The sequence below is a fragment of the Schistocerca gregaria genome, chromosome 7 (genome assembly GCF_023897955.1).
Source record: "Schistocerca gregaria isolate iqSchGreg1 chromosome 7, iqSchGreg1.2, whole genome shotgun sequence".
NCBI lineage: Eukaryota > Metazoa > Arthropoda > Insecta > Orthoptera > Acrididae > Schistocerca > Schistocerca gregaria.
In genome coordinates, this window is record NC_064926.1 from 505662271 (window position 1) to 505685466 (window position 23196).

General features: G+C 41.7%; 1 protein-coding gene across 1 annotated transcript in view; it reads right to left on the reverse strand.

The window, feature by feature from the left end:
• The window catches only part of LOC126281993 (zinc finger protein basonuclin-1-like), a 303711-nt gene that overhangs the window by 267832 nt on the left and 12683 nt on the right, over window positions 1-23196 (reverse strand). The window contains exon 2 of the mRNA XM_049981378.1: window positions 5396-5481. Within this exon, the coding sequence (XP_049837335.1) occupies window positions 5396-5481 (86 nt within the window). The remainder of the gene's footprint in view (window positions 1-5395; window positions 5482-23196) is intronic.

Sequence of the window (23196 nt, forward strand, 5' to 3'; positions counted from 1 at the left end):
ATACAAGCTGAAGTAATGAAGTAAAATTTGTCCCACAGCCTGCATTTTCATAGTCTCACTTTTTTCTATATTTTTCTTTGAATTTGTTTGGGGCGAACATCCGATGACACCCATTCACGTTGTTCGTCGGTCCATTGACTCTGTTTATTTATTTTTTATTATTATTACAGAGGGTAGCTAACTCTCTAACCGAATACGCTGAGCTACCGTGCCGGCAGACACGAACGTGGGTCTCTTGTCTTACGTGGAAGACGTATTAACCACTATACAGCCGCCGTTTTGTGGTTTCCACAGTTGCATGGACTACTCTAGTCCACTGACCTCCCAAACACAACCTTCAGTTCACATCTTCACTCTATTTTCCCTTCTTAAACTATCGATCTTGCCAAGACTTTCTGATATTGGAACAGCATCCCAACTTTGTACGTAATTTGGAAATCCTGTCTGCACCTCAGACATAGGTGAACTACTCTAAGATAAAGTAGAGACTTATATGTCTCCCGAAAAATGTTCTTGCACCACATCAATAGATCACCTATGCCTGAGGTAAAGGCAGACTTTCCTCGTTACGTACAAAGCTGGAGTGTTACTCCAATGTTGGAGAACCTCGGCAATACTGACGATTTAAGAAGGGGAAAATATGCAAATGAGGTTGACTGACGTTTGTTTTAGGAAGTGCGTGTGACTAGGGCGGCCAGGTGCCCAGGGCGGTAGCCGTAATACCACCGTAGTGTAGTGGGTAGTATATCTGTCTAGCAAGCAAAATACTCGAACTCAAGACACTGCTATGACACAAGCTTTAAACCATTATTTCAGATACTGTCCCTACTAAAGACATTAACGAATTTAGAGATCTGCTGCTGGGTTCTTAAGGGGTCAATATAGCCCACACGATAGTGCAACAGAAATGCCCTGGGAACTGAAATGCGAATCTTTGCAAGAAAGACGACATTGTTCTTGCAAAAAGTTGTTGGCAAAATTTGGAGGCTCTGTATTGGAAGACCACTCTGCGACCATTATGCTACCATCATCGTAGAGCTCGTTTGTGGTTTATCAGAATAAGACTCGTATAGAGTCACATAAGGTAACGAAGAGCTAAGACTATGGTCGCACTGGACCAATCGGGGCAGACAGACCGCCATACCTTCTGCTAAATTTGTCACTGGATGCGGCAAGGGCAGGCATGTGGATGGTACTACGCTCTCCCGATTGTTGTCTGCTTCTTGACCTCGGAACCGCTAATAAGGTGTCGAGTAACTCCTCAGTTGGCTTCATCAGGCTGAGTGCAACCTTTAGCAGCCCCCGCTTCTCCCACCAACGAAAAATCCCTGACGCTACCGGGAATTGAACATACTCCTCCACACGCCGCGCTGACCGCTCTGCTATGAAAAGGGTCAGACATCGAAATGCACAGTCAGTATTACATCGCCCACTTCGTGAGTGGAAGAGGAAAGAAAATCGATTGTGTTGGCACCTCGTACTGTCTACAATGCACTTTACAATGGTTTTCGGAATATATGCACTGAGGTGACAGAAGTCAGGGGAACCTCCTAATATTGTGTCAGACTTCCTTTTGCGCTGCACAGTGCAGCATCTCAGCGTGACATGGACTCAGGAAGTCGTTGGAACTCCTTTACTGAAATACTGCCACCATAGACGTCTTTAATTGCGAAATATTTGGCGATGCAGGATGTATGCACGAACTGACCTCTCGATTCAGTGCCACAGCTATTGGATGGGATTCATGTCGGGCAGTCTGGGTTGCTAAATCATTCACTCGAATTGTCCAGAATGTTCCTCAAACAAGTCACGAACAACTGTGGTCGGATGACATGTGTGGTGTCACCACCAGACACCACACTTGCTAGGTGGTAGCCTTTAGCTCGGCCGCGGTCCGTTAGTATACGACGGACCCGCATGTCGCAACTATCAGTGATTGCAGACCGAGCGCCGCCACACGGCAGTTCTAGAGAGACTTCCTAACACTCGCCCCAGTTGTACAACCGACTTTGCTAGTGATGGTTCACTGACTTCTATGCTCTCATTTGCCGAGACGATAGTTAGCATAGCCTTCAGCTACGTTATTTGCTACGTCCTAGCAAGGCGCCAGTATCCGTACTATTGATATTGTGAATCATGTACCATAGAGAGCGACGTTCTCCATGAATGGATTAAAGTTAAGTATTCCACCAGCTACGTCCGTTTTTTCTCACTTCTAATTCCCTTGTCATGTTCTAGACATCACGCCAGCCTGCGTGGGCTAAAACGCGTGCATATCGGCCTCCTTTAACCATACGTTTGGCTCTCCTGCCAACCACAACAACATGACTTCGTTGTTTGGAAACATGGAGTCCATAAATGGCTGAAAACGGCTCCACGTACCTCTTACCAGAGAACCCAGTCCTTTCCATGTAAACACAGCCGACCAGTTTGCACAGTGCCTCGATGACAGCTTCAGTCCATGGGTTCGTGGGTTCTGCGCCACATTACCATCGGCTCTTACAAACTATATTTTAACTGATAACGAGGCGAGTGTTGTTCGTGTCTTAAGATTTTGTGTGTGTCCGGAAGTCTTCCCAAAACCCTGTAAAGTGTCACCGAGTGGATGGATCACGTATTATTTCTAAATTGTCATCCAGCCACGGTTATTTGTCACTTTTTAACACCTTTCCAGATATTTTATCCATAATTGTTTTTAGTGATCCCGCCGTGTCCCGCTGGGGTTTTATTACGGGCTTTTCTGAGCATCACCTTCTTGGGGCTGCTTTACATTGCCTGTTCCTGGGACCTCAGGTAGTTTTCTAGTTTATTGATTTTCGTCCATAGGTTGAGAAAATCATCTTCGGTCAAACATTAATGCAAGGGCGCTGATGACCTTGCTGTTTAGCGCCCTCCGGCGTAAATCATCATCATCATCAGCGATGCTACCTTCATCTGTGTATGTGTGTGCTGCTAGACCTTGAGTTTTGTGACGTCAGTATGCCTCTAAATTGGACGTGTGTTTAAGGGCAGCCACAAGTCGTACTTAGTTTGCTTTATTGACCAGTTTCGCTCTTTAATTCGAACCAACATCATCAGAAGCTCTGGAATCTACAGTTTGAAGTACAGGAGCTGACTGTTACATTAAACAGCAAAACTACCTATAAAACACTGATTGGGGAAAACTTCGAAATTCGTTGTTTCACTCGCTAAGGATGTGTTTTTATTGTCCTTAAAGTACTGGAGCGTAGAGTGGAAATAGAGACAGCATTAAAGCTGATACAGCCTTATCTTGAACACGAATGTTAATCGGCCCCTACGAACTGCGATTATAAAAATAAACTGAAAAGACTAGACACTTGAAGGAAGTGATATGGACGACGTGGATAAGAAAATGGTGGCTTTAATGTTATCTTGTCGTCGTAAATGACGAAAGGAAACGAATGAAACTGTGAGTGACTATTAATGGATACATAATTAATACGCTACTTGACTACAATAGCAACACAGGAGCAACGATGTCAAGTTAGGGGCCAGCTGTGATTCCACACGACCGTATCGCTTGGCCTCAAGCCCTTCGTTTATGTGGATGAGAATTCGAATGACAGTGCGCCACCGACCAATATCCTGCTGAACCCAGCCTCTGTCGTTCGTTGGCCTCCGTTGGCCTAGAGTGTACGTGGCTTACGGAGTACGACAGAGAGCGATCTCGACAGTCAGTAGTCCCCCACACAATAAGCGAAAGGAACAGGAAAGAAAATCGACAATACTGTTGCGATGTACTCTCCACCGTGCACTTTACAACGCCTTTCGGGTTATACATGTAGATGTAGGCTGTGTAGTGCTACAACGATGAAAATTAATATTACGACGATGTCAAACCTTATTTCCATGATTTAAAGAAGTATTCATGATATTAAAAATGTAATTATAATTTTAATATTTTCATTTTTGTGCTCAGTGTATCAAAGACTTTCTAGTGCATGGAAGAAATTAGCATTGTTTGTGCTACGAAACTATATAGGATTGTTAAGGGTTAAGCATGTAATAATTCGATGTAAGACATTTTGTTGAGTCTGAATTTTGTTCTCTTATTGGTCGGTAGAGAAGGAAAAGTTCCTTAATCGATGTGAAGGTATAAAGGCTGTAAAAAGGAGAGAGAGAAAAGGTAAATACAAGTTACTCAAAAGAAATGTCTTCTAAGTGTAACGTCTTGTCATTTCCTATAACTAAAAATTGTGAAGTCTAATCTGAGGCAGTCCTGAATAATAGCGAAGAACATTTACGTTATCATATATTTTCTTCGTTTGACCACGGTTGTGATTCGCATGTTTCTTTTTGTTACGCGACGTGTTATGGATATTTTCATTATACGCGCTAAAGTGCACACAGCTTTAATCGAGCCTACGTCTTTCTGAAACGATAACTTTTAATCAGTACAATTACGCAAATACTGTCTAAATCGCAACCCTGATCGCAAAAGTGTTTCCTGGACCAAATAATTCATATAAAAAATGTGTATTCTTCAAAGCGAGCAGCATTGCAGTATCGCTGACTCGAAACAATCGAAAGAGTAAAACACGGTGCTTAAATAAAATTGCCACCTTTTAATAATTATTATTATTCCATTAAATAAATAAATAGCAATTCAGTGGCTATTCAATCAATAAACAGAGGGAGCAATTCAGCTGCAAGATTTTGTCGAAGAGAGGATATTTAAGCGAATGTTGGACAATATTTTTAAGTCATCTTACATGTGAACAGTTTCAGGATATCAGAGATTTTTGTGAAATCAAAACGTGACATTTGTTCTATGAAGAATACAACTACTTTGCGGCAGCGCAGAAGATTTATTTCACATGTTTCACCTAGCTTGTGAATATCGTTTTCAGACAACAGGTAACAGAACCGTTCATTATCATGACATAGGGCAACATAAACTAATTTCTTGTCCAATTATCATTAGTTAGACGCACAACTTGATGACATAAGCTCAGCTGTATATTTCACTTAACCCTGATCAGTCGTTGTAAAGTGTCACTACCACACTACTCAGTGTAGGTCATAAACTGCGACAATCATAACGTTGTAATGCCGTAAAGAAACAAATACCATTGCCAGGGAACGATCGTGAAAGCTATGTAACGAGCCCTCACGTAGACAAAGGTTGTGTGATCTGCAATTACGTAATACATACGCACCGTCCAACGTCAGGCTCTGGACGTCAGACGTCACACGTGCAAGTCGTCTGTGTACAGTACCCGCCCATTGTTCGTCTGGTGAGGGGGCTGAAAATGAAGGCATAATGCGTGGCGTATCATGCACAGAGAGAGAGAGAAAAAGACAGGTCGCAGGTGGAGAATGCGTTGTGAGGAGAGCTGCGCCGGAGAGGTGTGTGGCGGGTAATCACACTTACCCCTTCCACAGGCCCGCCGGTCGGCGAAGGGCTCGGCGCTGATTGGCCAGCATCAGCTCTGGGCGCCTGCAGCCGGTAGTCCTCGCCTGCAAACAAAATATGTTTCATTCCGACAAGTAGAAGGTCCACACTGCGGCCAACACTGTGCCCTACCATCGTGACGTTCATTCTACAACGTGTTCTGTACGAGCGTGTTTCTTATTTAACTTGACTGGTTGTGACGGAGCACGACACATATCAGTTTCACCAACAACGCCAGTGATCAGTTGACTCTGCCGAGTACAAAGTTCTGCAATCCTGAGCGAGCTGAAGACTGCGCATGCGTTCAAACGGGCCAGTGTTGGTGTCGTCATTGAACATCGAAACTTAATCTATTTCACGCAGTGACCACTCGCCGCATAGTACCGGACTTTGTGCTTTTGTGTCTTATTATTCTTTATTCTATTCTTTGTTTTCGTCTAAAATGGCGGCTGTGGCATGAGGACTCTACACATTTTCTGCGATGGTTGTCTCATAAGAGTAACCAAAAACCTGATGGTTCAAAATGGTTTAAATGGCTCTGAGCACTATGAGACTTAATTGCGGAGGTCATCAGTCCCCTAGAACTTAGAACTACTTAAACCTAACTAACCTAAGGACATCACACACATCCATGCTCGAGGCAGGATTCGAACCTGCGACCGTAGCAGTCGCGCGGTTCCAGACTGTAGCGCCAAGATCCGCTCGTCCACTCCGGCCAGCAAACCTGATGGAAAAAGTTTTACAATACGTGGGCAAAAGCCTGCTATATGCAGTAAGTAAAAACAGTAATGAAAATAGCTTCTTTAAAGAAATAACTCTTTTGCCGGCCGAAGTGGCCTTAGGTTCTAGGCGCTACAGTCTCGAACCGCGCGACCGCTACGGTCGCAGGTTCGAATCCTGCCTCGGGGATGCATGTGTGTGATGTCCTTAGGTTAGTTAGGTTCAAGTAGTTCTAAATTCTAGGGGACTGACGACCTTAGAAGTTAAGTCACATAGTGCTCAGAGACATTTGAACCATATTTTGAAACAGCTCTTTTGAAGGAGAAAAATAAACTTCTTACATTATTTGACCTTTACAGAGAAAATAAGGCAAAAAAGATAAAGCAAAATTGCACTACGCAATGCCTTCTAAGTATTGTTTGGTGTGATCTGAATGTCCATATTTTCTTGAGCAAATAAATGTTAATATCTTGAAATGTGTCGAATACACTTTCTCCCAGTCGTTCAGTTCCTAGCAGTATACAAAACAAACCATACCACCATTGGCCCTGAAACTGCTCATGACTTCTATTTTCACCGTTAATTAACTCAACTATTGTCCGCATCTCGTGGTCGTGCGGTAGCGTTCTCGCTTCCCGCGCCCGGGTTCCCGGGTTCGATTCCCCGCGGGGTCAGGGATTTTCTCTGCCTCGTGATGGCTGGGTGTTGTGTGTTGTCCTTAGGTTGGTTAGGTTTAAGTAGTTCTAAGTTCTAGGGGACAGATGACCACAGATGTTAAGTCCCATAGTGCTCAGAGCCATTTTTTTAACTCTACTATTGTTATGTAACTATATTCCAACTTTCTGTGAGACGGACCGTCCCTTATCACTTTCACAACTCAATACAGGGCTAAACAAAGACATGTTGCCAATTTGTCTAATGGGGACGTGACGCTCTTTTGACGGGTATCTGACACAAAAAGTTTCTGCACCAATCTGCACACCAGTACAGAAGACAGAGTTTGGCATACACAATTTTGGCGCCAACGTGTAAACAAAGAGGAGCTCTTGTGACAAGCGAGACTCAGTTCAGAAGTATAACGCTACCGGCGCTGCAGTATATTCACTTTCCAATCGGCACAAGCAAGTCTCTTGTGTACAAAAGGTTTAAGGGATCAAGAGAGGCCTCACATCCTGGCAGTCCTTTTGATATATGGAACAAAAGGTGTTTCTTTCCTTGTACACGGAATTTTATTCCTATCAGTATACAGACAGTTGTCAACATTACTTAGTTTCTTTACTTTGTAGTACTATGTAGAATATTTGCCATGTCCTGTTAATTCTATTAGTAATTAAATGACTGTGTATAGTGCTCTGTACTCTTCTACGTTTCTGGAAATCAGAAGCGTGTTTAGAAAATGGACAGTCAACAGCTGAAGCTTACGAGCGTTTTTATGAATCTAAGTTGGACATGAAATATACCAACTGCTACACCGCCGGAAGAATTTACCTATGATGGAAATGTTTCTTACAGCATCTGTAAATAAATTTCAGTCACGAAACACGTTGAGTATTTAAGTACCAAGAACTATTGCTGTAGCAGTATATACGATTTGCACATAACTATACTTGTGTTCCTTATCTATATTTAATGTCTACGTTTCTACTGATCGCTTTTGATGGTTCAAATGGTTCAAATGGCTCTCAGCACAATGGGACTCAACTGCTGTGGTCATCAGTCCCCTAGAACTTAGAAGTACTTAAACCTAACTAACCTAAGGACATCACACACATCCATGCCCGAGGCGGGATTCGAACCTGCGACCGTAGCAGCAGCGCGGCTCCGAACTGGAGCGCCTAGAACCGCACGGCCACCGCGGCCGGCGATCGCTTTTGAGTTTTCATTTGAATATGACAAAGTCGATGGTAAATATTTTATTAATTCATCTGCATTCATACTCTATTCGTGTTACTACTTGGTATGGATTACCACTATAGTATGAACAGTCCATATGAGTGCAACATTTTTTGCAATAATTTACAGTCTCCTTGCAGGTCTTGTAACACTTCATACCTAAAGACTATTAAAATGACGATGAATGTGATTTTTTAGCAATATGAGAGCTGGTGGCTGGCTGCATAGATTCATGACAAACAGGGCAGATTTTCTTCGAGTCTGCCCTCTCTTCCGATAAGTGTACTTGGTGAAGCTATAGATCGACGCACCATACTCAAGAATATGGCGAAAGATGGTATTGTATGACACCTATTTTGTGGGTGAATTACACGTCGACAACATTTTACCTGTAAATCTCACTCCATAATCTTCCTCGCTCGACGTCTGGATTTATGTGGACCTCGCAGTTTAAATTTCTCCGAACAGATACTCCTAGTTACGTGACAACTACAGCTGATTCCAGAGACTGATCGCCGATCGTCTAGTCACATGATTTTTTTTTTCTGTCTGCGTACGTGTGTCGCACTAAGGATCATCTGTCAGTCTTTGTGCCAATTGGTATTCATCTTCAAATCGTCCTGCTCTTCGGAGTAATTCGCAACGACAGTACCTCGCTGCAAATTTTCTAAGTGTATTTTCTTCACAAAATGCGTTTTTATTACTATCGCGTTCTCGGTACACTGTTGTATGTCTCGAGACCTGTTCCAAGAGTCAAATCATGAAGAAAACGTTTCGAACATTCGTTGTTAGATGGTACATGGTCTTTCTGCCAAGGAGTGGTTCCATCTGGATTACCGTGAGCCAAGGACTCCTCCATTTAGTCAGAGATCATTTGAAGAGATAACACAGGGATTTTACAGTTACAGGAAAACGAATAGAGGTAAGCAAGATTAACGCTTTAAGTGACAAGTTTCACGTTTGTCAGGAGAATGAAGAAAACATTGTATCTCTTTCCGTACATATCTTCTTTGAACCGAAAAAGATTGAGAACTGATTCTGATACCACAGAATTATGCTTCTCACATCATTGCAAAAATAATAAGGCAAATTACAAAACAAATAATTTATTTAGAATGTTCTAAGTCTCATAGGTGAAAATTACCGAACTATCAGTTTAATAAGCCACAGCTGCAAAATACTAACACGAATTCTTTACACACGAATGGAAAAACTAGTAGAAGCCGACCTCGGGGAAGGTCAGTTTGGATTCCGTAGAAATACTGGAACACGTGAGGCAATACTGACCTTACGACGTATCTTAGAAGAACGATTAAGGAAAGGCAAACCTACGTTTCTAGCATTTGTAGACTTAGAGAAAGCTTTTGACAATGTTGATTGGAATACTCTCTTTCAAATTCTGAAGGTGGCAGGGGTAAAATACAGGGAGCGAAAGGCTATTTACAATTTGTACAGATGGCAGTTATAAGAGTCGGGGGACATGAAAGGGAAGCAGTTGTTGGGAAGGGAGTGAGACAGGGTTGTAGCCTCTCACCGACGTTATTCAACCTGTATATTAAGCAAGCAGTAAAGGAAACAAAAGAAAAATTCGGAGTAGGTTAAAATTCATGGAGAAGAAATAAAAACTTTGAGGTTCGCCGATGACATTGTAATTCTGTCAGAGACAGACTTGGAAGAGCAGTTGAATGGAATGGACAGTGTCTTGAGAGGAGTATATAAGATGAACATCAACAAAAACCAAACGAGGATAATGGAATGTAGTCGAATTAAGTCGGGTGATGCTGAGGGAATTAGATTAGGAAATGAGACACTTAAAGTACTCGTAGTAAAGGAGTTTTGCTATCTGGAGAGCAAAATAACTGATGATGGTCGAAGTAGAGAGGATATAAAATATAGACTGGCAATGGCAAGGAAAGCGTTTCTGAAGGAGAGAAATTTGTTAACATCGAATATAGATTTATGTATCAGGAAGTCGTTTCTGAAAGTATTTGTATGTAGTGTAGCCATGTATGGAAGTGAAACATGGACAATAAATAGTTTGGACAAGAAGAGAATAGAAGCTTTCGAAATATGGTGCTACAGAAGAATGCTGAAGATTCGATGGGTAGATCGCATAACTAACGAGGAAGTACTGAATAGGATTGGGGTGAAGAGAAGTTTGTGGCACAACTAGACCACAAGAAGGGATCGGTTGGTAGGCCATGTTCTGAGGCATCAAGGGATCACCAATTTAGTATTGGAGGGCAGCGTGGAGGGTAAAAATCGTAGAGGGAGACCAAGAGATGAATACGCTAAGCAGATTCAGAAGGATGTGGGTTGGAGTAGGTACTGGGAGATGCAGAAGGTTGCACAGGATAGAGTACCATGGAGAGCTGCATCAAACCAGTCTCTGGACTGAAGACCACAACAACTACAAGTCTCATACCAGGAAAAGATTGGGCCTACGAGCCAATAAACCGATTCACTTAGAGCATCATTTTCAAAGAATATCGTTCGAGCATGTCTCTCATTTTTTGCATCTGGTCAGATGATTTCTCGCATTTATTAAGCCATTTTATGAATTCGTCTCTTACCTTCTGTATGAAGAGAGAGAGAGAGAGATACGGATGTGTGAGATATATAGAATGCCAAGAAGTGAAAATGAAATCACCAAAACCTAGTTAAGTACTTACCATCTAATTTCGCTGAGGGGACATACCTATGATTTATTAAAAATAATTGATATTCCTTTTGATAAGTTCATTGGACAAGACGTGTGAAAGGAATGGTACGTTGTATTATCGAGGAAAAGTATGTACAAAATAGAAATGAGGAAGCCTGATATCGAGATATGTAGCGGCCCATTGCCGAAACGTCGAAAACGGCTGGGAGTGCGTTATGCCGATTCCATGCACCTGCCGCGCTCTGTAGCCGCGAGGTCTATGTTTCAGGATTCTACTGCGAGCAGTTTACGAAATATCGTATATTCAAAAGTTACCACACCGACGCTTGTTTGTGACATTCAACCTGCGTAGTTGCTAGGTACGACGTTGTTATGTTTGCTCACAGTGTGCTTGTGTGTTCCTTGAGTGCATTGCAACCTGCTAGTCAGTTCGTATGTCTCAGTCCAAGCAGTGAGTGGAAGATTTGTTTTAGCAACGCAGAAAATCGCAAACATGCAGATGGTGTATGCAGAGCGCAGGAAGAATGCAGTTCGTTGTTCTACGGCGTTAGCGGCAAGATATCCCAATAGAGTCAACCATCTCGGCAATTATTTATCAGTCTCTTCAACCAGTTACAGGAAAGTGATAATGTAACACCTAGACGACATGACAAAAGAAAACAAGTGACGACAGAATAGGGGGAAATTAAGTTATCACTGCTTTTGCAGCTGATCCGCACGTTAGCTCCAGCGTAATGTAATCGCACGAGGATTTGGCATCAGTCAGCAAGAGTCCTACGCATTCTCCATCGACATAGGTTCCATCCCTGTCACATCTCACTCCATCAACAACAGCATGGAAAGAATTATGAGAATCGTATTAACTTCTGTACGTGGGCGTTAAGACAGGATACTCCAGCTGTATCGTGTATCTTGTTTAGTGATGAAGCCACATTTACCAATCATAGTCAGGTAAACAGCCGAAACATGCTCTACTGATCTGCTGACAATTCCCGTTGGCTTCGTCAGGTGGAATGTCAGAGCCCATGGCGTGAAAACGTGTGTTGTGTGGGTTAGTGAATCATCAGCTCATAGGCCCGTTTTTCATAGACGGAACGCTGAACGCACCAAAAGTATTGTGGACTCCAAACGGGCCATCTTCCACGTTTTCTGGATACTAGAAGGGACCAGTGGTATCAACACGATGGCTGTCCAGCCCGTGGTGCGCAAAGTACTGTGGCAAGTCTTCAGGAATTGTTTCCAAAACGTTGCATTCGAAGCAGAGGACCTGTACCTTGGCTGGCTCGTTCCTCAGATTTGACGATACCTGTAGTGTTTTTCCTGTGGCGAAAGCTCGAAGACGCTGTCTACAAGGACATACAAACTACACCCGATGATATGCACCAAAGTGTCACTGCAACCTGTTCGGAAATTTCCGCTGAAATGCTATCACGTGTGCAGCAGTCGTTCCGTACCAGACTGGAGACTTGTATTGCCACTTCCAGTGGTCATTTTGAGCACAGTCTGTGCCTCACTACTGGTCAGAAGCTGCATGACCATCGTGCGCACTTGTCTTGTTCTTTAGTGTGTCTTACAACGTGTACTGTACAAGTGTCGCTGTGGAAACTTTTCGTAATACTATACTCGTAAAAGAGTTGCATTAGAGTCCTGCAAAAGACACCATCGACATTCCGATTTATCCCAATTTAATCTTCATTAATGCCAATAGGCATTGTTCCATTTAAAAAAGTATGTATTTGCATAAAAAGTAGACTTTCCAAGTATTATTATAATCTGTTTACTGGCAACAATATGAACACCTGACTACCAATTCATTCCCTGAAAAACGCACATCAATAACGCTTTCTATTTCCGCGATATTTGCGGTGCAAGTTTTAGGTAATTCACCCAGTACTCTTAGAGGTCATGAAAAACATTTTAATGGTATCGTAGGAATTTTTGTCGCTGGAAAATGGCTCTAACTGATTAAGCCTTCAGGTGACATAGTGAGTTTAGTTATAGGAGGACAAACAATGGCGCGGCCCCTCCCTCCGGTGGTTCGAGTCTTCCCACTGGCATGAGTGTGTGTGTGGTTCTTAGCATAAGTTAGTTTAAGTAGTGTGTAAGTCTAGGGACCGATGACCTTCACAGTTTGGTCCCTTATCAATTCACACACATTTGAACATTTTTGTGACAAACAATGAACACCTTGGCGGAAGATTTAAAGGCACCGTAACAAGAGTAATGAATACTGGTACGAACCAAGAGTATGAAAAAAGAGACAAAACAAGGAAAGGAAACGTAATCATAGGACAAGACAAAATTCAGCAGCGAATTATTTTCAGTACTTAAGTGTGTTAGACAAGCAGTACGTGACACGAAGTAAAAAAAAATAAAACTATAACTGGAATTGCCAAGAATCAAAATGCTGTATCCCGAGAAAATGGACCTACAGCTGACAAAATGTTTCGTCATGCGTTTTGTGTGAATCGTATTGGAAAGAAACATTGATGGCAAGGAAGGAGGGCTAAAAGGAAGGGGTATATGGTTGTCGTTAGAAAGGATAAGATGGGCAGCAAGAGGTGAGAACGAGTAAACACAAAATACGTTGATATTGAAACATTACAAGATATCACAGAGAGAAAGAATAACTAGCTAAGGCACTTCTAAGAATACAATGTTTGTTAACAGGTGCACTGGGAAGAAAAGTTAAATGAAAAATAAAGAGGAGGAGGAACGGATACAAATTGATACATTAAATGAAACGGCTTAACAGTTATGTAGTTGCGAACTCTTTAGGACACACAGAGAAGGATGGCGAGTCAGTATTATCCAAAGACCTCGCTATGAGGCAGAACACCAGATAATAATAATGCTTCATAAAACTCTTGGGGTAAGCATCATTACTGGTTATAAATGATACTCATAGCCATGTAATAACTCATAACGGAAATCTGTTCTTTGTTACGATACCGAAAGTAGATGTTCCGCTGTCACATAAATTAACTTTCTATGACGTAGTTAACAGGACCGCGATTGAACTAAAAAGTTTATCGTCAATGAATCTGTCCAGTTACCGCCACTCGCAAATATAAAGTGTGTTGAGATACGCAACGGTTTTCGGGTCTCTCTGCTTCATCTTCAGGCTATGTATATAACTAACCTATGCGTTCAAAACGTGTCTAAGTTATTTATTTAATTAGTTAGTTAGTTACATGTCCCAAAGCTCTCACGTAAATTAACTTTCTCTGACGTAAACAGTAGTTAATAGGACCGCGATTGAACTAGTTAGTTTATTGTCAATGAATCTGTCCAGTTACCGCCACTCGCAAACATAAAGTGCGTTGAGATACGCAACGTTTTTCGGGTCTCACTGCTTCATCTTCAGGCAATGCATATAACTAACCTATGCATACAAAACGTGACTAAGTTATTTATTTAATTAGTTAGTTAGTTACATGTCCCAAAGCTCGTTTGAGTGATTCTTTTACCGAAGTGATATGGAAAGAGTCAGTTTGCAGGCTATGCGTACATGGTCACTGCTAACATTAATGAAGACATTATTTTTAGTCCTATTCATACAACACCACTTAATTTCTTTGCATTATTCCTGCAACTCCGATGCTGGTTTGCGGCTAGTTACAGTATGTTACTGACTTCAACCTAGCGCAGTGAAATATCTTTACGCAGTCTCCATGTGGGTATCACATTTAGCAACGAACACACAGTTTTCAGCAATGTTTGTCACGTCATTAATCAAATGTCTATAGTTTGCTAAATCCAAAACAGAATAGGTTATTACAAAGTGTTTTAGCTTAGACGATTTAAGAATCTCGAACAGCAGAATGGCTGACGTTCCAAACACATGCATTTGTTTCACTGTTTAGATGCTTTAGGAGTTCGATAAACGACATAATGAACTTTACTTACACCAACGTGTTCGGTGTTCAATGTGATGTCTACACGGAGACTGTTATTTGCATAATGTAATTCGTCTGCTATCTAGTGTTTGCATGACGTGTGATGGTGACACGTGAAATACGCAGATAATTAGGGACATTATTAGGATCGGTAGAACGAGGGTTCTGTATAACATCTCCTTTGTGGGTGGACAACACTTCGTGAGTATTCCTCTAAAGAATCTCAGTCTTGTATCTGCCTTTCCTACTAATAGTTTTACATGATAGCCCTACTCTAAAACGTTTTTTGCGCAAATTGCCTGATATTTAAGTGGTTAGACTGCTTCCAACGATTATTCGGAATCTTGCAATCATGTCACAACGGATCGTTCCGCCTATTAACGCCCAGTAGGATACTTTTGTTGTTTGTTGGCGGTTAACCTCCAATCCCTGAAATATGCGACGGTGGTCTACATGTATAACTGGCTTTCACTACAATCTTCTTGCGACTTCTCTGTGTGTAATAGTTTTATCGATGAATAGTTTCATGAAATTCCGACGCTACCCACTAGATCATTTAGATGTGTGTAGTGAGCAGCGATTGTCCTACAACATTCTCGTGGCATACGTCCGGAGGTCCTTTATCTCCGAAGATTTCTCTCAGTACCTCGTTTCTCACATATGGTTTTGGTATTAATTTGCAGCGCAGTGCTATTCTGTAAACATTTGGTTTTAGTCCTAACTTGGACATACCAGCGTCTGTGTAACAAAATCGAGTTATGCCTCGGGCACTCCTGATAGACGTAGCTTGTTCCAATGATGGCCATGTGAGGAGATTTAATCTCCAGAATGTGATAGGCGCAGGGAAGCAAATCGTTAGCGTAAGGTTTCAAATTACTAAACCTTTCGCCACTTCCCTGGGTACAATTTCAAACCTCCTAGAAGTGTCTCAATTTCGTGACGATGTATAACAGAGTATTACACTGTCCAGGCCGGACAGAAAATCTGAAGTAACGTCCGCGGTGTACTGGAAGCCTAATAGGACTTCGTGCGACAACCCATTCGTTACGTACCATATTACTTCGAAGGAAGACGTACTGCACTTTATTATAACTTAAAAGCTCTTTCCGAGTCAGGAACAATATTTCCTCAAAAACAACTTGTTGGGGTAAAAGCTTTTGTTATGTTTCAACAGGATAGATCAAACTTATTAATCACGCTTCCACTAAATTTTCATTCAAACATCAGGAAATCTACTTATTACAAAGTACTAAAAATTCTTGCACAATTGCTAGTATAATTTCCGGGAGCATTATCAAGTCATTTGGCGTAGTTTTTATGACAGTCGAATCGCAAACTGTAGAACTGGTTTTCATATCTACATCTATATCTGAAATATCCAAGATTTCTTATGCCACAGCTGAGGTCCCTAAAGATGGTCACACATGGAACTGCAAGCTTGATAAGCGTGCGTGGTGGAAGGGTTTTCCGCGAGCATGTATGATTCATCTTTGCCTTCACACTTTACAAGCATCAGCTGGTGCTTCGAAAAGGTGTAGTACGGACGACGACGATTTTGTTTATTTGGCCGGCACTGCCGTAGTGAAGCGGGAAAAACGATAGAGGAAACTTGACACGTGGGGTACAGACCGATGGAAATACTGCTATTTCTCGCATGTTGGCTCTACTATGAATACTTTAAATAATCTAAACATCTCTGTGGACTTGGCTAGTTCATTTCTTTCTCTCCCGGATTAACAAATGCTTTCAATTCCTTCTTTCTGTTCTTCCTGTACGTGATTTTGAGAGAATTTATCGTTTTGATTATGGCATGCATATCTGTATCATATGATATGTAGTTTGCTGAAAACACGACGTATGCAACACACCTCTTTGCCTCTTGAAACGAGACTACTTTTCATATACTGGAATATTTTTTCCCAGCATTTTCCGAGTGATTTCTTCTTGTCATCCGACAAGTGCCGATGCGAAGATCGCCTCGCAATTGCTAGCACAAGACTGCACATTGCCATAAAAGTGCTCAAGCATGTTTGCATTGAATTGATTGCACAAAATGACATGACTCAAAATTGATCGACCCAGGCAGCTTGAGCATTGCGAATGCTTGGGTAAAATTGCCCTACAGATGGTAAAGCATGCTTACACGGAGTCTTCAATCTTGCACGGCTGTCCAGCTTGCAGTTCCGTATGTGTTCGCCTTAACACGTGTTTTGGTGGTGGCGCTCGACTATGAGGTTCCAATTTTGCCAAGTGCTTGCGTAATATTTCTCAGCTTCAGACTTTATATCGCCATCCTCTAAACCTAGCCTCATGCTAGGCGCGCAGTCCGGAACCGTGCGACTGCTACGGTCGCAGGTTCGAATCCTGCCTCGGGCATGGATGTGTGTGATGTCCTTAGGTTAGTTAGGTTTAAGTAGTTCTAAGTTCTAGGGGTCTGATGACCACAGCAGTTGAGTCCCATAGTGCTCAGAGCCATTTGAACCATCGACTCATGAACTGACGGAATGTGACAGTGTTGATGGTAATCCGGCTGTAAATTAGAGACGAGCAGTACTTCCTTCCCCTCCCCCCCCCCCCCCCCCCGCCCTCCCCCAGCTGCCGAATATTTGAAGAATCGTGCTCCCCATGACAAACCGTTGTATCTCCCGAACTATGTATCGCACAGTGGTATAATTTTCCAAGTAATTCGCCGATACATGTGGACGCTGTTTGCAAAATGTGTTGCGAATAGAGTTCGTAGTAAAGCAACAACAAAATAGAAACATCATTCCTGATGCTGACCTTTCACTGCATGAACAGCCAAACCGTTGTAAGTGAGAAACTTATTTCCTTTCATTATTTTGTTCGGGGTGGGGGAGGAGGGGGGAGGGGGTCTACCATTGAGAAAAGTTTTTAAAAGATTTGAAAATATCTCTAAACTTTGTTTGAAGTCGCTAATTGCTCTTATTCTCAAATACTGTAACAGTACACTTCGAGTAATTTGCGCCTCTCCAAATAACACAGCTTCTAACTTTTATTCTTGACTTAATGTGTTACACCTTTAAAGTAAGATTATACCTCTCAGTGATTAGATTATGACAGAATTTGAAGCTTACAAATTAGGTCAATAATTATATAAAATAATGAAAATCAAATTTCTGTTGCCCCTGGAAACCGTTAGATAGGCAACCTGCAACTTGTGTATGCACAGGGCCAGACCTTAGCCATTTAATAATATACATTAACGCGTTCACATCGGCGCCTAGAAATGTGTTCCTCGCCGTGGAACGGCACGTGCATTCGTGCTTTTCTTCATCTGGTGGCGCTGATTTACCTGTTTTTAGCTGTGGGTTGGCGATCGTATTCAAACGCTCTAGGCTACTATTTCAATATACTGACCTTTTATTTTGAAAGTGGCAAAGTCCATTCTTTTAAAACAAGAGAGATAAAATAAAATAATTTTACACTAAATTAATCACAAATTATGTGATATCTCATTTGTTCAGAAAGCTCTCCTGTTGACGGGTCACAAAAAATTGTATTCACAGCTGTTCATTGGCCCTGGATGTTAGGTCATACATCATACGCAATTGCATTGCTGGTAGCATAATTGGTAGGGTTGAGCGCGAGCAGTCTGTGGCACACGCTGCCCGCTGCGAGGATCTCGTGTGTGTCACCGTCGTGTCTATTCGAGAGGAGTTGCCGTTGTGGTCTCCAGTCTGGTACCCATTTCATGCAGCTGTTAACGCTGGTGTAAGCTGTGCCAGTTTCTTCATCTCCAATAACCACAGCACCATAATCGAAAAGGCTCAAAGGTGGAAGGGATATACAGAACAGTTACATACAGAAAGGTTACTTTATGAGAGTATTAGAGAAAGAGAATAGGAAGCGGGTGACAACGAAATGGACGATCCCATATTAAGGGAAATATTTGAAAGAGCATTGTTAGATCTAGGTCGAAACAAGGCATGTGAAGGAGATGAAGATAGTTCAGAATTATTATGTCCCTTGAGAGAACCACCTATGACAAAACTGTTATGCAGGAAGTATGTGACAGGTGAAAGGTCTCAGACTTCAAGAAGAATTAACATTTGAGTGCATAAAAGGGGTCTTTTAGACCCAGAAACCTTTCATTCTCTCAAGAAATTATCTTAAAATTCAATCCTTGCCACAAATAATGTTTCTTCTGAAGCAAGTGAATTGTATTTCCAAGTTAAATTAATTATTTTGCTTTGTGAATATCGGAGCCTACTCGTATAATGCGTGACAGGCGACTTCCAGAAACCTTAGCAATCTAGCTACCTTTACGATACTTTATTTTTATTTTACCTCAATGACATGATAAAGTTGCTACCTTACTGGTAATAGTTATCAGTTTGGCAGAATTACACTATTAAGGCTATAACCCAGTACGCAATTGAAAGAAAGTGTATTGTTCAACGTCAGAACAATTTCAGATGAACATACATTTTGTATCATAAAGAGAGTAAGTGTCTAAGGTACTTTTATTCCTTACGTGCAACATATAAATAATTATACACCGCACTACGTTCAAAAACAGAAGAACAACTGCATTCAGCACAAGTGACCAAAACTTTAACCAGTTATTACTGAGTGACTTGAAGATTAAACACTTTGATCAAGAAGACAGCAGAGATTCAGACAGCGATGATTATCAGGATAATGAATACACGTCTTCTAGCGTCCCAGGTGAAAAATCACTGAAGAATTAGATCATACAGAGTGCAGAATTTCTGATTGCCACATCGGTTATGACGGAACTCAATGTAATGTATCATTTCCACGAATGAACAGAATGTGAGTACACACTGATAAAAATTCCATCTTGTCCAGTAAGAGCTAGTAGATCTAAATGAAAAGGAAAATCTATTCGAAAGGAAGGCTTCCATGACCTGAGAAGTCTTATAATCATCATTTTCGTCTGAAAGATGATTTGGCAATTGCGAGCTGTGTGGCGAAATAGATCGCATGTGTGATGCTAAACAGAATCACTGTAGATGAAAGACGTAAAAATAGCATTATTCCGTAATGAATGTACATCAGGAGTAGATGCTCTTCACCAGAACGCAAGTACATGCGCTTAGAAGACACAGTCAAGACGATGGTATTTCATCTTATGAGTAAACGTATTGAATGTAGAAGCGATAAACATCTAGTGCTTATTTTCTCATTAACATCCCAACTACATCAACAAACCAACAAACCATGACTCCAAAATGAAGTTCTACAAGCCACAGCACATTATGGATTTAATAATCAACGAAGCAAGATTGCGGCAACTAGAAAATCACCAAAATTATGATGTTTTATGTGCCCACATCTATAACACAGAAAAGCAGTCAATCATTGTGTAAATGCACAAAACTATGTGTGAAGAACGTAGTGAAGTAATTTTTAAAAACAATTGCTCTTAATGAGCAAATATTCTGGTGTGGATCGGTAAAACTGACTGTTAGTTACTCAGCTCTAAAAATTATGGCTCTATTCATAATATTCTATTTCATATGATACTAAAATAAAAATCACGCTATCGTAGAAAATACTTTCTCATTCATTCTGCCTGACCATCCCCTTCAAAACTTTATAATATTTTATTTAATGCCAACATTTGGCGCTTGTTTAAAGTGTGTACTTTAAAGATGCCTCCCAAGAATTTTTGCTAGTACAGCCACTTATGTGTCCAAGGAGTAATAATATCAGTATCAATGATGGACGATGCGGAGGTCAATACCGAACCATCAGTTTAACAAAATGTGTTTGTAAAACACTAACCCAGATTACCTGCCAAAGAATGGGACAACTGATAGAAGCCGACCTCTTGAAAGACCAGTTTGTATATCGGAAGAATATGGGAACAATTTACTTACTGTACTTGACGCGATCAGGCCAGGAGGACCGCGTAACTTCACAGTTATGGTTCTCCATTTGCCTTCTGCTGCCTGCCTCCACTTGTCCTGGACTCCCAGCTGCAGCAAATCTTGTCTTAGCCCGTCCACCCTCTTCCCACTTCTCCCCACTGGTCTGCTGCCTGATGGGATCCAGTCCATTGCAGTTTTGTACCATCTAGTTTCTCCCATACTCAGGACATGTGGAGCCTACTGGAGTCTTTTCCTTCTCATCACTCCAACGATGTTAGGCACTTGTATAATCCTTCTGGGTTTGTACTGTGGCACCTCCTCCATTCTCCAGTACTTAGATCCCAGATTGGTCCATTTATTTTCCTGAGGACCTCTAACTCAGTTGTACGCAGTATATTAAGGCCTTGTTTTCTAGTGCTGCAGGTTTGAAAACAATGTAGTACCACTCGCATTTATTGATGTTTCATGTATTCTCAGTTTTAGTTATGTTCCTAGATACTAATACGGGATGTAGAGAGTAATAGCAGCTGTTTCGTGCCTACAGTGTCGCCTTGTTCTTCGGTTGATGCGAGACATTTAAATTCTTTCCCATATATATGCCTCATTTGGGAGGGTGTTTTACCTGGAGGCTAGTGTACCCAGGAACGCATGACCTTACCTGGTCGGTCTTTCAGTCTACTGACTGATCTTAGATTCGCGCGAAGGAATGCCCTCAACAAACCGCTGTAAGCAGTCTCCGTCATTTTCTGTTGATTTTGTTGTGAAAGGTAAGGTTGTGTTTTGTGCAGCTTTCGTTAACATTAAGTATTGTACATATTTAAGTGCTGCACAAAACTTTAAATCTATTTGGAGAATAAAGCAGTTAATATATTAAAAAAGTAAAAACCCGCCTCGATTGCACTACACCTTCCTCGGAACAACAATAAAACCCACAACTGCCTAAGAAGACCTTTGTCAATGATTAAAAGAACACCACAGCTATACATTTATAAACGAAAAACAAAAGGAAAACACAAACAGTACATATGTACATTGTCAAAACCACTACTTAATGGTGTACGCTCCACCTCACACCGGCCTATGTCGATGGGCCATGACCCGCCATAAACTGCATCTACAAATGGTCGCTCACTTACAAGCTACGTTCGGAACTATCACACGGTCACCCGCCCTCCCTGTCCGAAAGACTTTTAGCCTTTGATTACATCGTCCAGCCCTCGCAACATCATGGAGGTACAGCACCAGACATTAACCGGCGGGCAGTTTTTGGGGGGCGTCCACGCAGCCCTTTTACTGTCGTACGTGTCTGGTATGTCGTCAACGCAAATTTCAGACAGTCGTCAACTTCATCATATAGGACTAACTATGACGACACTTTTCTCTGTCTCCAGCCTGACGACACCGACAAGCATCTTCTCACGTGGCCCCTGAGACGGGACATTTGTCTCCTTGTCCAAAGCATCATGGGAAGTTACCTCCGCGCGCCGTCAACGACGGTTACCCCGGAGTTCCTGCTGTCGCCCCAGACTTCACACTACCCTCTTACAAAACACCACGTCCTCATCTGATTTCGAAGACAGGCTGCTCTACTTCTGGATTCGGGTTGTGATCGCGCAAAGTACGCTCGCCCAGTCGCCCCATTACCGACGAAACGTTGCAAGGATATGTCCACAGCGTTTTTCTTGACACCTCTATAGTTTGGGTCTGCCCCGTATCTCCATTTCATGACGCACCCATGATCACACTTCCAGGAATGTGCACCAAAACGTACAGACTAACGAACCGGTATAATACAAACACAACATTTTACAAAATAAATAAAATACAAATAAAAAGATTAAAAAGGTAAAAATAAATAAAAATTTAAAAAATGTGCCCTCGAGCTACTGCCCCTTTTAGTTACCTTAATTTTCTTTTGGGAGGGGCGGAGGGGGCCGGAGGCTTAGGTGTAATTAGGATGGAAACGTCTGAAGAAGGATCAGCTTGTTATTGTTCGGTAGGATCACAAGTGGCGGTGCCCTTAGGGTTTATCCTGATTTTTTTGCTGGTTTCTTTTACTACATATCATTAAGGACCAAAAAAATCCATACCTAATACAACTGACGCCAAGGGATTCGCAGTCAGCGTATAAACTTCGTAGTTACATAAGTGCGGGCGGTTAAGCTGTACTTCGTCGACTCAGAAGACGTTCTTCTACCATGGGATATGTGATGTTTCCAAATGAACTGAGTTTTCTTAATTCTTTAACGTCTGTATAAATTGTCTTGTCAACGGAACTTTGTGCTAGTTGTCAATAACTTCTATTTCGACCTGTTTTTAACCTGTAACTGGGTTTTGATAATACGTCTTACTTTGATTTCACTTACTGATTTTCGGTGTGTAGGAGAATAATGGTATTACACATAGGCTATTAAATACAATATCGGTAATGACAATATTTTCTCTCTTGCACCATTTAAATTTGAGTAGAATATTTGTTTCTAGGTACAAGAGCATGTTGTACCTTCGAACAGTTTTTCACATTTGGAACAATCTTACTTCTGTGGAGTAATTTTGGTAATTTCAGAAAATACTACAGCAAACATACGTGGATGCTATTAAATCAAACTGAAGTAATAAGGCATACTGAACTTCTGTTATAGGGCTGGCTAGAGGCGAAAGTCTGTGTTCCAGGTTAGAACACCCTCCCCTACAGTTCACTGATAGATCTTGGGAGTTGTGGAGCTTTCTTCTTCAGAGCTAATTTGC